Raw genomic sequence first — 16,228 nt, forward strand, 5'->3', positions numbered from 1 at the left:
TTCCTTATTTTCCCAGCTTCAAAATACATTATTTACTTTCAAGGGATGGGGTAAAGTATCCATCAATACATTCAGGATCCACATTCCTGTTTCAGTACACTCACGTGCAAATGTCTGTTTAATAAAGTTTCTCTCATGAACAGAATTTTAATTCACTTGAACAGCAGAAGTTGTTTTATACTTAACACTTTATCACTCTCTGCTGCTTCCCCTCTAAACACATGAACTGCGCATGAATTGCACAAGCCATGTCACTTACTCATTAGAGCTTCTGGATCTGGTTTTACTGTGCAGAAGTTTAATTTATAACTTTGTTGTAGCCACAGCATTAGAAACAGGTGAATTATACTGCACTGCAACTGCTCCTTGCAAATGACAAATCAAATGAAACTCTGTTCATTCAAGTATCTTATTCTGGAAACATGAAATATCCAAAGCATGAAATCTGGCCATGAAATGTTGGTCATGTTTTAAACACATTAATCAAAAATGTCTCATTTTAAGCTATAATACCTCACTGCTAGCTTTTACTTTAGTTGATCCTCAGATAAGTCTTGAGTCCAAGACATATGTTCTATGGCAGGAATGCCTCAGCATTTCAAGATTAAATGGATACAGTAGGGAATTTTTCCCAGATGAGTTACAACTGGGCAAGAAGCAGATTGATTCTCTACAGAAACTTCATCATTGTCTCCCCATCCACTCTGCTGTTCCAATGAAATATACAAAACCAGAAAATGTGCAAACAGGACAAACTGCTAGACAAGTTTATTCCTGGATAACTGACTTCAAATGTGATGTCTCTGCTGACACAGTGTTCATGTCTGGTCTCTCAGACCACAAACATCCAAACCAAGTAGATTCCTGAAAGATCACCGGGATGAGCAAATCACTTTCACAACTTAATCAGTAACTATCTTCTCATTTTTTGGGGTGTAATCAGCCTTAAGAAGCCTTATATAAGCTCATTTATTTAAAAAGCAAAGAGAAAAGAAGGAAAAAAAGAAGATAGATGTAAAGAATGAGTTAAGAGTGTCTGATGACAGCCACTCCCCTCCGCCTGCCTTTTGGTACTACAGAGGGCCATCATTTAAAAGTCTTTCATAATCATGGTTGTTTGTTGCAGCTTGGCTGTATATGGCATAATATGGAAAGTCTACCTTATGCAGTACCATACTGCCCTTGATCTCTCAGTGGGTCAGCTACCAACTTGCAAATCATGAGAGAAAAAATTTCCCTACTATAGCAGCATTAAAAGGACAAGTATGTCAGTGTTTGTGAAGAGGTTCATCTTCAATTAAAATGTCTGAGTATGCAAGTAACTAAAATAACAACACTGAAACACTAAGGTTACAGAACCTGCATTTTGGGCCAAGTCTGATCTAACAGGGTCACTTCAGGGTAGGCAAACTTAAAAGGCTGACACTGAACAGATGACAGACCAGAAGAAGTACATGGCACAAAAACTGCTGGGTGTTATGGAAGCTGCCAGAATATCTGTAATGAACCAGCAATGTGCCAAGAGTTTACTTTGCTAGATCACCACACTCAATCTGGACCACAGCCCTAAGAACTGAAGTGGTGTCTGACCTCAAAGACATGACCTCATAACTATCCTTAAAACTGCCTACCAAGCAAGAACTAGTTATTTTAGTGTCTCATCAAGAGCCAAGCTATGTGCCAAGTGCATACACATATGCAGGCTCTGGTACAAACCACAAACCAGTGGGAGCTGCATTATGTGGAAAACTGAAGCACTTTCCATTGAGCACCCAGGATGGGCAGTCATGCCAGTTCAAAGTAGTTCTGATGAAATATTAAATTAATAACCAGGTGGAAATGCCTGCTGTGATGAGGTAGACATTGCTCACTCTCAGATCTGAGGTTGCCTTAATATTGAAAAGTTCATATAATTTAAACAATTAGTCCATGGGAGCTTTCCATGGGAAGAAAAGCTGTCCTAACTAACACATGTCAGCACTAACATCTCCCAGAAGTTGCTGGAATAACACAGCTGACCTAAAAATCTAACTGGCTACAAATCACACTTGTTAGACAGTCAGCAGGTGGTGGTCATGGGGTGGTGCTGCTTCCACTGGAATTAAAGTTCCTTTTAAACCTTTTAAATTAACAAACTCAAATATAAAAATAACCAAATATATAATTCAAATATAAAAAACAACCAACATTATTTTAAAACTATAGAGTTATTTTAAAATCTGCAACAAAACATTTGGCTGTGGATTTTGTTTAATACACTGGGTATAACTCAGCTTTTGCACTTTCTAAAATGAATTGCATATTGTGGTTTGATGCCCTATCAACTGTAACTTGAAATAGCTTTAACAATGTGCACTGTGCATTCAGATGGTTACAATTAACTCTGGGGATAAGTGGTTGCACAGTCAGGGTGTGTTGTCACTGGGAAACATTTTCAGAAACTAAAGTAGCAATGCAAGTGTTTAAATCTGAAAAAAAAAGAATTTTCACAGGCATCTGGCCCAATTCAAACCCTTGCCTTCAGGCAGTTCAGAAGCTGTTGCTACTGAGCCGTAACAGTTAACGTCTTGTGACAATCAAACATTGAACACTCACATGACAACACACAAGATATGCTTTTGCCTTTTTTTTTAAATTGACAAGAGACTCTTCCCATCATCCTGCGTAGAAATTTGATTATGATGAGAAGGAGAAAAACTGGGCAAGGCGTACTGCTTGGCCTTAGAAAATAATCTCATCTTGTGGAACAACCAAAGGTTCAGTGGAGGTGATCCTGGAAGGGAGCTTTGCACTGCAGAGAAGCACCTCCATGGAGGAAACCCTGCTCCTTCACATTCACAGTTGTGACCTCGTTAAGCAACCCCAGCAGGAAGGCTCCAGAGGACATTCATGTTCCTTGAATGATGGTTCAATTAAAATGTCACTCCTGAACAATTTCCCAAGACAGAGAGAAGGAGAACACACACAAGCCTTAAATGTGTTACATTGGCATAGAGATTTCAACCTCTTGCACCCCTCCTGCAATAGCAGGAAGGAAAAGATTTTAAGGGCTCATTTAATAGCTTTCTGCATTGATGCACAACATAAAATCCTCTTTTTCTGCTCACCTACCAATCTGGCACTGCTTATTAACAACCCTGTCAAGACCCTATGAGCCCTAAGGTATCACATTACCACAGAAAAGCAGCTGATGCTGAACACACCTACATTTTCACTGCATGCTCTGGATGACTTGTTCAGGTCTAAAGGGTTAGAGCTTAGCAAGCCATTGGCAACCAGTAAATGCCATGAAATGAATAATCACTGCACTGTCTAGAGGTAAAAATCTCTACCATGTTATATCCCTGAACAAATCTAAGCAGAGACTCTACTGACCTCAGACATTAATTCTTCTTTCAGAGGGGCAGAGGACTTGCATCAGATTTGACAGAAAACTGAGACCCCATGGAAAGCTGGATACTGGCTAGTATGCACAGTCTTTGTGCTACTCTGTGACCTAAAAACACAGAATAGGGCCCTGTGGAATCCTCTGAATGCACCAGCCTGACACCAACGGAGTTTGCCTGCTGCTCAATGCTGTCAGTCCATGGCTGGATTCAAAACTTGATCAATGATGCCAGAGGGAGTGGTGAGAATGTGAAACTCAATGTCTATTCTACGCCGCACAGCACCCTGCACACAGCTGTGCAATCCTGTTGCCTCTTAGAAAAGCCCAGCTCCTACAAAAGTGACTTTTGCTAAAGGCCGCACTGGGGCTCCAAATTAGACATGTGCCAGATCAATGGGAAGTACTCCTGGTCTCACTACTGTATTTGTGCTGGTTTTGGCTGGGGTAGGCCAAATGGCTACTTTGGGGGTGTGTTTTACATTTGGCTGAACACAGTGTTAATAGAGATGTTTCTGTCATTGCTGAGTAGAGCTCACACAGAGCAAAGGCCTTTTTTGCTTTCTGTGCTGCCATGATGGCAAGGAAGTTGGGGGTGCATGGGAAACTATGAGGAGAGACAGCCAGGACAGGTGACTCAAACGGACCAAAGAGATATTCCAGACCATATGGCATCATGCTCAGTATATATATAAAGCGGGAAGAGGAAGGAAAGGGAGCACATTTGGAGTGATTGTGTTTCACTCACTTTCCAAGTCACCATTACATGTGATGGGGCTCTGCTCTCCTGGAGATGGCTGAACACCTGCCTGCCCATGGGAAGTAGTGAATTAATTCCTTGGTGTGCTTTTTGCTTTCCCTACTAAACCGTCTTTATCTAAACCCATGAGTTTTCCAGCATTTACCCTTCCAAGTCACCCTCCAATCTCACTGCAAGGGGCCTGGCTGCTGGCTGGGGTTAAACCATGACAGTATTGCAGGGAGGTATCCCTCGAGAACCAGCACTAATCTCTGACATTCTGCAGTTCCACCAAAAACTGACAGGATGGAAGAGAGAGCAAGGAGAGTTAGAAGAAATTTGAAACTAACATGAAGGTCTTTTAACTGAACGCTATGTTAAGCAAGATTAGCAGTGCAGGACATGCACACAGCAGTCCAGGAAACTGCTGGCTCTGGGACAATTAAGAAAGCTACTCCCTTGAACTCAAATGAAGGGGACACAAACTCCTCTGCAAGCTCCAGGTAAATGATTTGAGCAGCAGGCAAAGCTAAGCACCTCCAGTGCACAGCCAGAAGGGAACACCAGGATGGCTCACTGAGAGCCAGTGTGCCAGGGCAGAGCATGACTGATTTGCCAGCTTGAAGGAGGAAAACAGAGAGGCAGAGCTTCATTCTTCCTAATGCAAACTGGGAATTACCGAGAGGCTGGACAGGCTTTTGTAGGCTATTACTACATTTAATAACCATGCATTTTAGTGAACCTATTCATCAGAAGCAGCAGCTAGCTGCCCCCTTAGGTTAAAGAATGGGAAAAAAATAACCTACAAAGTAGAGTTTATAGAGCAGAAAAATAAGGTCTGTGCTCTCAGCCAGAGGCCTGGTAAGATCACTCTTCTACCTCAGACTTGGAATTTTATCTAATTATAGTCAGGCTGTCAATTACTGAACCTCCATTTGCTTCAGCAGCCTGGATATTTATTTGACCTTGGCTGAAGTGTTTTTTATGTGGATTACTGGGAGTTTTGGTGTGAATTCCTCAAAGAACTTAAAGAACAGAAAGTAAGAGCAGTCCTACCTAAATTTAATATCAGCCATGCTGAGTCAATGAGTTTGGCCAGATGATCTCTAAGGTCTTTTGCAACCTAATTCAATTAATAATTCCATGATGGGAATAGCTGCAGATGACTAAGCAACTGACATTACTACTGGAACAAAACCACACACTTCTCATTGACATACCCCATAGGGAGGATCCAAATTTTTTCTCCTTTCTACTACAAGTAACAGTTGCAAAAAGGGGTTGCTAGAATTTGTCATCTCAGGTCATCCTTAAAAATCTTAACAGTTGCATCCGCTCCAAAACCCTAAGGAAAAACACCCAGACATTCACTTAACTAACTTAGAAATGCTATTTAAAATGTTTGTCCGAGGAACAACTTTGGAACAGAGGGAATTTACCTAAAGCAAAACTGAAGATCTGGACTCCAGAAATAGCATCCAGAAAAGGTCTATCCTGTTTAGCCACATAATGCTGAGCTAGGAGAGTTCTTTAAAATTAATGGGCATTTATTTTGTGTGCATCAAGTACTTCCTCTACTGAAAGAAGCTTTAATAATGCTCAGTCAATAGCTACAATGTATGTTATGAAACTTCTACTTCCTCTGATGTTCTGCTCTAGTCAGCTCAATGACAAATGACACATGAACCAGTAACACAACAAAAGCCAAACATTAAGGATTACGCAGCAAATCTTTCTCCTAATTTTCACTTGCCTCCATGCGAGCTTTGTAGAACTCCACATCATGAAGTTTCTCTTTGCACCGAACCAGCTCCATCTCCAGCCTCTCCACACGGTTTGCCCTCTCTCTCAGGGAATCCAGCTCATCCCTGTAGGCTCGGGCAGAGCGAGCATCTGAGGCAAGGTGCATGTTCTGTGAAGGATAAGCAGGGAGAAAAATATAACTTAATACTTTTAAGAGTGTACTTGAAACTTTATTTTTTTTGTACTTACTTACTGATTATAAGCATAAACAAATAGTATTCCTCTGATTAAGGAGTAAGAATTCTAGTAGCCAGTAAATTCTTTACAAGACAGAGAGGATCTTCAGCCTGTTGGACCTCTGACATTACTGATGCCTGATGCTGCATAAGCTTCAGGCACCACTAGGCTATTTGCAAGCTGAACAGATGAGACTGCTCTCAACAGTTAAGTGGGAAGCACAGCACTGCTATGCCACAATGAAAACCTTTAAACAGCTTGCTGGACTAAGTTGATTTCCTCATTATAAAACAGGCATAGTAGTAATTTTAGCCTCACACAAACAGGATTTTTTTTTTAGTAGGGAAAATTGTCACAATAAAACGAACCCATCTCACCTCTTGCTTTATTTTTTGCAGCTCTAGGGTGAGCTGCTCAACTTCATGTTTAGAATCTGCAAGCTGCTCAGACTTCTCTTCCCTGAAAAGGATTAGAAAAATCTTAGTAATTTTTTTTCTTTCCTAAAACAATATTGATTATATAGACACTGCCAGGAATCTGTAAAGGAAGAGAAAAATCTCCCAGCATATTCTTTGTTAAGACAGCTTCATCATTTTCTCATGATACTATACACATATGGATCCGAATTTGCAACCCTGTTTTTATACTAAGTTCCTGTGTTCAAATCTCACTGGTGCACAGGCTGTCATAGATAGCTTCCACTTTAAGTTAAAAAGCAGAGCTAGCAGCTGGTAGTTTGAAGAGGGGAAGAGAGAGATGAGACACAAAAAGAAGAATGGAAGTAGCCTTCACTCTACATTTAAAGGCCACTTATGAAAGAAGAAAGGATGGAACACACTACTAGCTTCCTACTGCTCTGATTTGAAAGGTGTGATTCTGAGAGCTCCTATGGAAGCCAGTGTATTGGAGCCAACGGACTCCTGCACCTTCAGGATGTACAAGACTTAATATGCAAATCTCTCTAGAAGCACAACATAATGGTGACTTACAGCTCCTGACGGATTCTTCTCAATTTAGCCTTTGTGTCTGCCAGCTCAACTGCAAGGTGCTGCTTTTCTTCATTAGAAAGAGGGTTTGCAGGGTTTGGTGAAGAATCTGGACTTGGTACTTTCAGAGGGCTTGGTGGTTGCTGAGACTGCAGATAATCTCTTTCTTGAGTGAGATCTACAATGACCTGGAAATACAGAAGAGTATGTAGTTCCAAGAGATAAATAGTGTATTTATACATTGTTTTAAAAATACCTAAAAATTTTTAGATTTGGGAAATTACTTGTCTGGCATGATACAGAATTCAAGTGACAGCCAGGAGTGAAGGTTACACAGGAGAGTAAAGCAATCTCCACTATGCTCCAATCACTAAAACATTCCCCTTCCAATGCTCAAAATAAGTAGCCTGTTTCCCTTGAAGAATTCATAAAAACCTGTAACAACTAACACTTTTAACTAACACAATTGCAGTCAAAAGCATGACAGAAGATTAAAAGGCTAAAGAAGAGGAGAAGGCTTCTCCACAGACCTGAAGGGAAAGGAATTGATCAATCACAAAAACTAGAGAAGACAATGGAGCCCAATGGCTAGATGCCAATGGAGAGACTAACAAGCACTGCCTGAATGACTGGACAGACATGCAGAAACATTTGGTCTCCACTTCATGGAGAGACTGCTCAACTGCTCTTTACAATCATTTCACCACATCTTAGTGCTTACACAAGAATCAATGGAAAAGTGAAAATCTTTCTACAGATTTTCAGAGGTGTAGTAGAAAGGTCCAGAAGAAACAGAAACCTAGTGCACAAACAAGACACAAGAGAAGGAATGGAGCCCACAACTGCAGCTTCTCATGAGCTCTATATGGGAGAGATATGTCCTCATACTTCTGTGCATTCATCTCTCTCATCAATGAGCCGCCTCAGGTGGAAAACCATATTCCTGGAGAGAGACTCTAGTTCTTCTGGGGCCATATCTGGGAGCTCCAGCCACTGCAAGTCAAAGACATTCTCCTGATTGTGAGTCACCTAGGAGTAGGAACAAAAAAGTATGTCTTTCCACTGGTTGAGTTGAAAATTTGTTCACCATACCTGCAGCATCCCCCCATTTCTTCTACCCATAAATTAAAAACATATCAATTTTACCACATCCAGCCTGCAAATAATAAATGCAACTACTCTAACTGTAACACGACCCAGAAATTTTTGGTATTTGCATTTTTTATAATGATTATATCTGATTTTTAAAAGTGATCAGATAAATATTATGATCAATAGTATGTGCACTCACATATTAGAAGTGTGCAGTTGTTTTACTGACCCAGACGTGATTTCCACACAGAAGGGAATTATTCCACACTGAACATTACTGAGAAGAATCCCTGATATCAATGAATTTGCAATTTACAGCTGATACAGCTGGGAGGAGCTGTATCAGCTGCAGAAATACCTCTGGTTGCTGCCAACAGTGGATCTTTCAACTGTTACCCTACCTAAACTGATTTACTCTGAATCATTTAGCAGAAACATCAGGCATGTCTCTCAAGCTCAGTTAATGACTGTTCCAGCTTTTGTTACAACCATGTGCTTAGCTCATCACGATTTTTTTTCCTTCCTAAAAAATGAACTATTTTTTAAATGTTAAGAAAAAAGTTCCTGTCTTAAGACTTTCCCTATTTTTCCTCAAATTTGAGTGTACCAGGCTTTCTACACCTGCATGCACTGACACCTGGGAACAGTCAGCACACATTGCCAGTGAGGGGCACTTCCACTTGGCTCACCAAAGTAAGAGACTTTCTGTATTCTTTGGTAAGTCACTCCTGAAGCCTTGGAAATCTAAGAATGTTTGTCATTGGATCAAACACCTTTTTAAACAGAGCATATGTCCAATTTCAGCTCTTCAAGACCATCTAGCTCAGAGGTCACTGGCTGAAATAAATCACTGGGCAGGCTGGATCACCTCCCACAGGGCTTGGGGAATGTGCAGAGCTTCTAAGACACACATACATTTTGTCACTATTGCACATGGATCCTTACAACAACTCCGTCTGCATAACCTATAAGTAGCAAGCAATGCATTTAGCATGGCATCTCTTTAAAAGACCACTGAGTCAAGTAATGATCCCAAAACTAATCATTTTCATTTTACAGTTTGAGTGCAGCAGCAGTATATTTCTTTTTCTTTTTTGTGAAGTTTATGTATCCATTATGAAACTCCAAGTATTAACATTTTATAGCAAAAAAATCCTGTTAAGTCAAGGAATGGAGAGATACAACACCAAAATAGACAATACTAAGAATCCTACCTCTTGAATGTGTGACACAATGGCAGCTTGGGTTTCAATATCCAGTTGTTTTATTCTGTCAATAAACTCTTCTTTTCTTTCACACTGTTAAAAGAAAGCACACCCTGAAACAGAGCTCCATACCCTACAACTTACTGCTTCATTTTTCACTTAAATTTAAAAAAACCACCAAACTCAAACAACCTACACTGCTAATAAAAAACTGTTCAAGATCTACACTTTGTCACACTAGGAGGTATAACACTTCACTGCTCCCTATGGAACATGAACAAATTATGCATTAAATTATTTAAACTTTTTAGTCAGAACAATCAAGGCTAAGTTAAATGGCTGATTTTGCTCTTAAAAAGCAAGTTCAACATGCAATGTGATCAAGAGGTGGGGAAACAGCCAGAGGAAATCATCACAGCTTCATTAATGGAGCTGCACAAACGTAAACCTTCATTTACACTGCATCATTTAACCTGTCTGCCTTGCTGTTTGCATTTTGTTTGGTTTTGGCAATGAAAAGAGATGCATCACTTTAGATACTATTTACATCAACACTCAGTTTTGTTTGTTGGAATAAATCAACATATGCTTTAGATAAAAAACAAGAAACATTCTGGATAAAAATGAGTGACATTTCAGACAAACAGATTTTAGTAAATCTTTTACTTAAGGCTTTAGAAGAGGCAGACATCTGCTATCTCTGTATCTGTGATTGTGCACTAAGAATGTTATTGCCCCCTAGTAACAACACTGCACTGTGAAGAACTTAAGCAGTATTTTAAAGGGTGTTTTTAAACTCATTTACAGCGTCCTTCTGGGGCCTGGTTCTGAGACTCAACTATTTACTTTCTTGGGCAGAACCTCAGACCAGCAAATGAGGACTGAGGATGCTCAGCAGCCAAAACAATTCTTTGTGCTGCAATGCAACACTAACATAGTTCAGAGCAGCAAAACCCTGACAGCTTTACCCTGACATAATTGAGCTGACATAGCTGAGCAGGGTAAGTGTCCCAAGGCAGGGCAAAACCACAAGGCAGACCTACAAACAAGGTCAATTATCAGCAAAGGCCTGCCTGCAACAAGGCCATTGTTTACTGCCTCAGAGGTCTGGTGGGCAGAACACTGATTTCTTTATTTGGTAACTGCTGTGCATTTCTCCAGAGTTTCCCATAGACATTGTGTCTCTATTTATTTAAACAAATGTGACATCAAGATCTCCACACGAATATACCAAGTATCTATTAATCTGGTATTTTTGACACATAACATTAAATTAAAATATTGTGCAAATAAAATCATGATTCATTAAACGAATGTTCAGACTTGTCAAACTATTTGTTTGGCATTAACATGTACTGTTCCACTTTGTATTTTAAAACAGTAAGAAAATAAACCAACAACAATCTTGATACAAAGAACACTGTTCAAAACTTATCTTGTCCCACCGTGTTATGGAAGTTTAAAAGTACACATCCTGTGTCTGATTAAGCACTGGCAACAAATTGAGGCTACTGCTATCACACAATGTGCTTCCTCTCCCCTGCATTTCTTTCCTTCACATACTGTGTTTCTCACAATTGAGCTCACGAGCTGTCTTGAGCTCAAGATTTGTTCATACAGCACTGATCTTTGGGTAGCTTTTCTCATTCCAGGAAAAAAAAACAGATTAAAAAAAATATCTTAATTCCCATGAATTATCACCTGCACAGCACATCCCAGAACCAACAACAGCAGCTTCTTGATTTCATCCATACTTTTACCTGGAGAGGAAAAAGAGTCATCAGTACATATGTGTAACAGATAAGTACTTGCAAGTGATCCTCTCCAAAATATGTGCCTACAACAAAAAGACCTTTGAACAAGTGCTTGAACAATATATATGCCTGTTATAAAGCTACCATATTTTCTATGTAACAATGCAGTTCTTAGGCTTAGTTTAAAATCCCAAATCCAGCAAGACATTTTTCACTTGATGTGCTATCCTCACCTATAATTTTCTAAGGCTCTTCTGATCAATATATCACAAAAAAATCCTTTAAATAGTTCAATGCATATGATCAGTGCTTGTCTCTTGTGTTGTGATTAACAATAGTGCAAAAAAACCCAACAAACCACCAACAGCTCTCCCCCCTCCAAAAAACTCCATTAAAATAAAACAAAAACACCATGGGCGAGGCAAAGGAGGGTTACTCACAAAGAACTTGCCCTAAATTCTTCTGTAAAACAGTTGCCACTCAGACTTCCCAAAGCTGAATACCATTCTGCGCATATAAATTCTCTCTGAGAGATAGATGTTGCAGCAAATAAGTTCTGCCCGTTGTGCATCAAAGGCTGTTCACACTTTGAAGCTAAACCCCATGTGGTAGGAGGGCAGAGAATGAGGGATGGCTGAGGGACACTGACCATATGCTGGGAACCCTGGGGAGAGCAGACACAGCCTGGCTGCTGCTGCAGGGAATCCTGCTGTGAGCAGCAGCCCTGCCTGCCATTCCCCACTGTTAGCAGAGGGAAAGCCTCAAGTTCCTCTTAGCTTAGAACCAGCTTGTTTCAACAAAATTTATGTGGATCGTTGGATGGTGAAGGAAATTATCTATGCCAAGGTTAGACAAAGGGCAAGACAGAGAGGGCAAAAGGAAGGCAAGGAGTTTCAATGAGAAAATAAAACATCTTTACAGAACTAGGTGCAGGAAAAGCCTGTCCTCATCCACACTGGGGGAAGATGAGGAAAGAGAAACAAAGAAACAAAACAGGCCACATACACATTCCTCTCATCCCTACATATTTGCATTCTTCCTGAGTGTGTAATTGTGGGATTAACGCTGTCATTTTATACCCTGATTTAATTGGGTACTCAATTGCTCCTATCACTAAATAGATACTAATTTCTGAGTGCAACTGTGCTCCTCCACCAACACCACGCCCTTGTGAGGATGCCCTGGCAGAAAGTCAGAGGCATGTGCAGGACCCAAGGCCAGGGAAGGGGAGTTAATCTGACTCATCAATTAAGCTGCCACAGCCCCACAGCTGCACAAAGGCACTGTCCTAAATTACCACAGGGGCTCTGCCATTCCCACAACCTTGCAAGCCAGCACAGCCACGTGCAGGCAGCTTAGGAAGTAACTTGTTTCCTGATTTCCGGGCACACAAACATCCCAAACAAATCTTTAAACATACCTACAAAATTTTCAACAACTTTTAGGTATGTTCATCTTTATAATGACTCAAGAATGCCCTACAAAAATCATCAGTAGATTGTATGCATGAACACTACAATTCTCAATATCCAGGTCCTGCATTAGTAACCATTAAGATTTTGCAAGCAGAAATTCTTCTCTTTGACAGGAACAGCCATCTTTAAGACATGCTAGCTCACACTTCACCCTGTAAATACGAGCTTATTCCTCTGCAGAATATTTTAAAACTGGTTTTGAAAGACATACAATCATTCTTACTCTTTTCCCTGTATGCAGCAGCACACAAGGCTTTCTCTTTCCTGAAAAGTTACAATTTAATTTACAAATTCCATTTCAGTCTGTGAAAGTCTGATTGTTCTGTAGGAGTCTCAATAACACAATCTTAAGCATACACAATGACACAAATCCTTCACCAACAGCAAAAAAAAAAAAAAAAAAAAATCTGTTACTTCATGAACAGTTCCTTTGAGGGCCCTACTGGGAGACTCTTAGTTTGGTCAGAAGGTATTTTTTCAAGAAACTTGAGTTCTCAGTAGTTTCAGCACTGGGTTTCATTCTACATCAGTTTTGAAGCAATACAGACCAGGTACTAAATGCAGAGCATGCCTGTGGGACACAAAATCAAGTCATTAAGTTATGGAGACCAAGTGATGTGAGCATGTCTCTCATTGACCTAAACTCACTCAGGCAGAACATCTCCACAGAGAGACTGAAGGAGTCAGACTGCTTGCTCTAGATCATCCAGACACAAGACCTAACCCTTGTGTGCTCTGGGCACCTTCATCTGGCAACCATAAATTCCAATATGTGCACCACAGCATCCCAGTTCTCCTTGGGCTGAGCTCAGTGACATGAAATCACTCATTTTAGGAAACACCAGGGCAACTTCCCAACTGTGACAGCACCTACACCATTCTAAAGACATGTGAGCTACTTAAAGCCATTCAAACCACATGCTACCTCTCTGCACCAAGGTCTGCTATTTTCTCAGTGAGGCAACAGATGGGCATTGGTGTTGCTACATGACCCTGTGAGGTAAAACACCTTTGGCTATTACAGCAAAGTAACTTACCAAGGTCAACCCTGGTCTCCCAACAGGGACTGACCTTGCCTGGAAACAGCCCTTTGAGTGAGACCTTACCCCACTCCAGTCCTCCCATGAGGAAGTGAGGTGGAGGCAGACATGGCAATCCATGGCAGGGATGGACAATCTGGAAAGCTTGGATAAGCTCTTTTATAGAAAAGAGGGAGAAATTAAGACTTGAGGTAATCATGAGTTACTAGTTTCTTAATGCTTTAAACACAGCATTTGGCAGTCTGCTCTCTCCCCCAGCAGCTTGCAGTGAAAATTTGGCTGTCAGGATTATTCCAAGTTTTCCTTTTCAATAAATTTTTCTATGCTTGCAGACAAGCTACATCATGTAAAGCAAGTGAGCCTGTACTATCCACTAGAAGCACTTCTAAGGCTTACAGGTCCACTCAGTAGATATACCAGCCACACAAGTATTTCAGAAGATCATGTGTGATTGAAAGTTCCATTCCTTGGGCTTTCATTCAGAAGTTGCTTCCCACGGGGAGGAGACAGTTTGTTGACATAAAGGCACTCCCAGATCACTCATTCTCAAGCTAGGTTTGAAGAACAGTTTAAAGCCTTGTAGAATAACATTATTTACAGAAGATTCTTAGCAAAAATAGGGTACGAGTATGAAAAACCTCTCTACCAACCTGAAGTGCTTTAGAGAGAGTTTTCAATTAAACTTCAAAACAAGCCAGGAAGGGATTAATTACCCCTCTACCCTTTCATCTCACCCACAGGAGAGCTGAGCTACCACACTTCAGTGCAATGCCCAGGTTGACAAAGTGAGTCAGAAGCACTTCTAGGAGTATTACAGAGGGCTGGAGTGAAGTTCTACATTCCAGACAGTGCTGCTGTCCTGCAATGAATGCTAAAGAAAGGCAAGTGACCTTCATCCCTGATTCAATCATGCCTTCTAAACAGTGCTCATGTTTTTCAAAAAGTTTGATTTGTGCCCATTTATAAGATGGTGAAGTTCCTTGTGCAACCTCATAAGCAGGAATATGCTGGCTCCCCTGTGCTGGCTCGCTGGGATGCCACAAATCCTTCCCAGACAGCTGGGAAGAAAGTCTGAGTCTACTCGTGCTTATCAGCTGATCTTACCAAGACACTGTCCTCCTGCAACCTAGCACGCAAACATTTCAGTCTAGGGTAGCTCCTTGCAGAGAGGTACCCACAAGAAAAATGGACAAGAGTCAAACTATCTCCTAAACGGAAGAGTGCTACTTAAGAAATAAACTTTGTTTTTTTAATTCCTTTTCTTAAAATTCCAGGGCAGTTCTCTCAGGCCCCATGTTTGTGCTGCAAGGGAGCCAGCCAGGCACCTGGAGCATTTGCAGAAAGCCTATCTGCCTCCCAGCCATGAGAGAGGGCCAGCAGGTTGCCTGGAAAATAAAGGCAGGGAAAGCCCAGACATCACTTGTGCAGCCTAGGAGCCTCCCTGTGCCAGAGCCAAAGATCCTTCTGCTCTCATGGGGCTGGAGGCTGGGAAACAGATGGCAGCACTCAGGGAGAAGGCGGGCACAGGGATTAGGAGATGCAACAACAAAAAAAAAGGAGGATCAAGGTACAGAGAGAACACAAACAATGATAAAAATGAGAAGGGGGGATGGGAAGATATCAGGGGAAATGGGAACAAGAGGGTCTGAGTAAGTGCAATTTTGGGCATGTGCAGCCAGTTTCTCCATCCAGCACAGGAGAGGGAGTGCCACACGTGGCAGCTGGAGGGTGTGCAGAGAACGTGGGGAGGGTGAAACATGCAAGTGCTGTTTTTCCCAACTCCAGCAAGATCCTCAGTGAGAAAAGTCTGAATGCTAAATTTACACTATTGAGGCAGTGTTTTGTTATAAACTTGGTATTTTATGAACCGTTGTGCCTCTGGAGGACTGTGAAACAAAATGAGGAAGGAAACCATACATGAAACATACCCAAGTGAGAGTAGACTTTTACAATTTTAATTACACTAGATTTCTATAGGCACTTGTTAGCAGAGACTTTGGGGCCTTCTCATTCACAAACTTAACATGTGATTTGAAAAGCGTATATAAATAGCAAAGTTCTCTGAAGGGACAGAAATGAGCCTATTTTAGGCAAGTAAAACCTCATTTCCATCCTTGATCTTAAACAAGCTAAAATTTCTCCCCCTCATGATTTTGACTGTTCCAAAAGATTAACTGCCATACGTTTCCAAGTACACTCACTAGCTGTGTAAAACTAAGAATGTCTAGAAATAAAGAAATTTTAAAATGCATCTAAATGGAGGTTCCCAACCATTACTGATATTCCCCATGTGGCCACATGAATGAGTGGTCGTTTATAAGGCATGCTAAAACCAGACATAATATGAAAAAGTGATTACAGCAATGTCAGAGATGATAAGTAGGCTGATGATTCTCTTATTGAACACAGGGGGATTTGTGGTGCAGTAATGAATTGAAAAAGCTGTTCAGCAAAAAAAGAACTGAGAGGAGACAGAAATTAAGAGGAAATTTATTGGTAGTAGGTGTCTACCGCACAGTGCAGTGAAGAGAGTAAATCCTCTGACACCAGCAGCATCATTCTGCAAGTCAAA

General features: G+C 40.9%; 1 protein-coding gene across 4 annotated transcripts in view; it reads right to left on the reverse strand.

The window, feature by feature from the left end:
- The window catches only part of CCDC88C (coiled-coil domain containing 88C), a 96,178-nt gene that overhangs the window by 37,648 nt on the left and 42,302 nt on the right, over positions 1-16,228 (reverse strand). For all 4 annotated transcript variants that reach the window (XM_030949264.1, XM_030949265.1, XM_030949266.1 and 1 more), the window contains exons 5-10: positions 11,089-11,147; positions 9,397-9,480; positions 7,979-8,119; positions 7,094-7,278; positions 6,482-6,563; positions 5,878-6,036 (exon numbers count right to left, since the gene is read on the reverse strand). In XM_030949264.1, the coding sequence (XP_030805124.1) occupies positions 5,878-6,036; positions 6,482-6,563; positions 7,094-7,278; positions 7,979-8,119; positions 9,397-9,480; positions 11,089-11,147 (710 nt within the window). The remainder of the gene's footprint in view (positions 1-5,877; positions 6,037-6,481; positions 6,564-7,093; positions 7,279-7,978; positions 8,120-9,396; positions 9,481-11,088; positions 11,148-16,228) is intronic.

This window comes from Camarhynchus parvulus, chromosome 5 (assembly GCF_901933205.1).
Source record: "Camarhynchus parvulus chromosome 5, STF_HiC, whole genome shotgun sequence".
Classification (NCBI taxonomy): domain Eukaryota; kingdom Metazoa; phylum Chordata; class Aves; order Passeriformes; family Thraupidae; genus Camarhynchus; species Camarhynchus parvulus.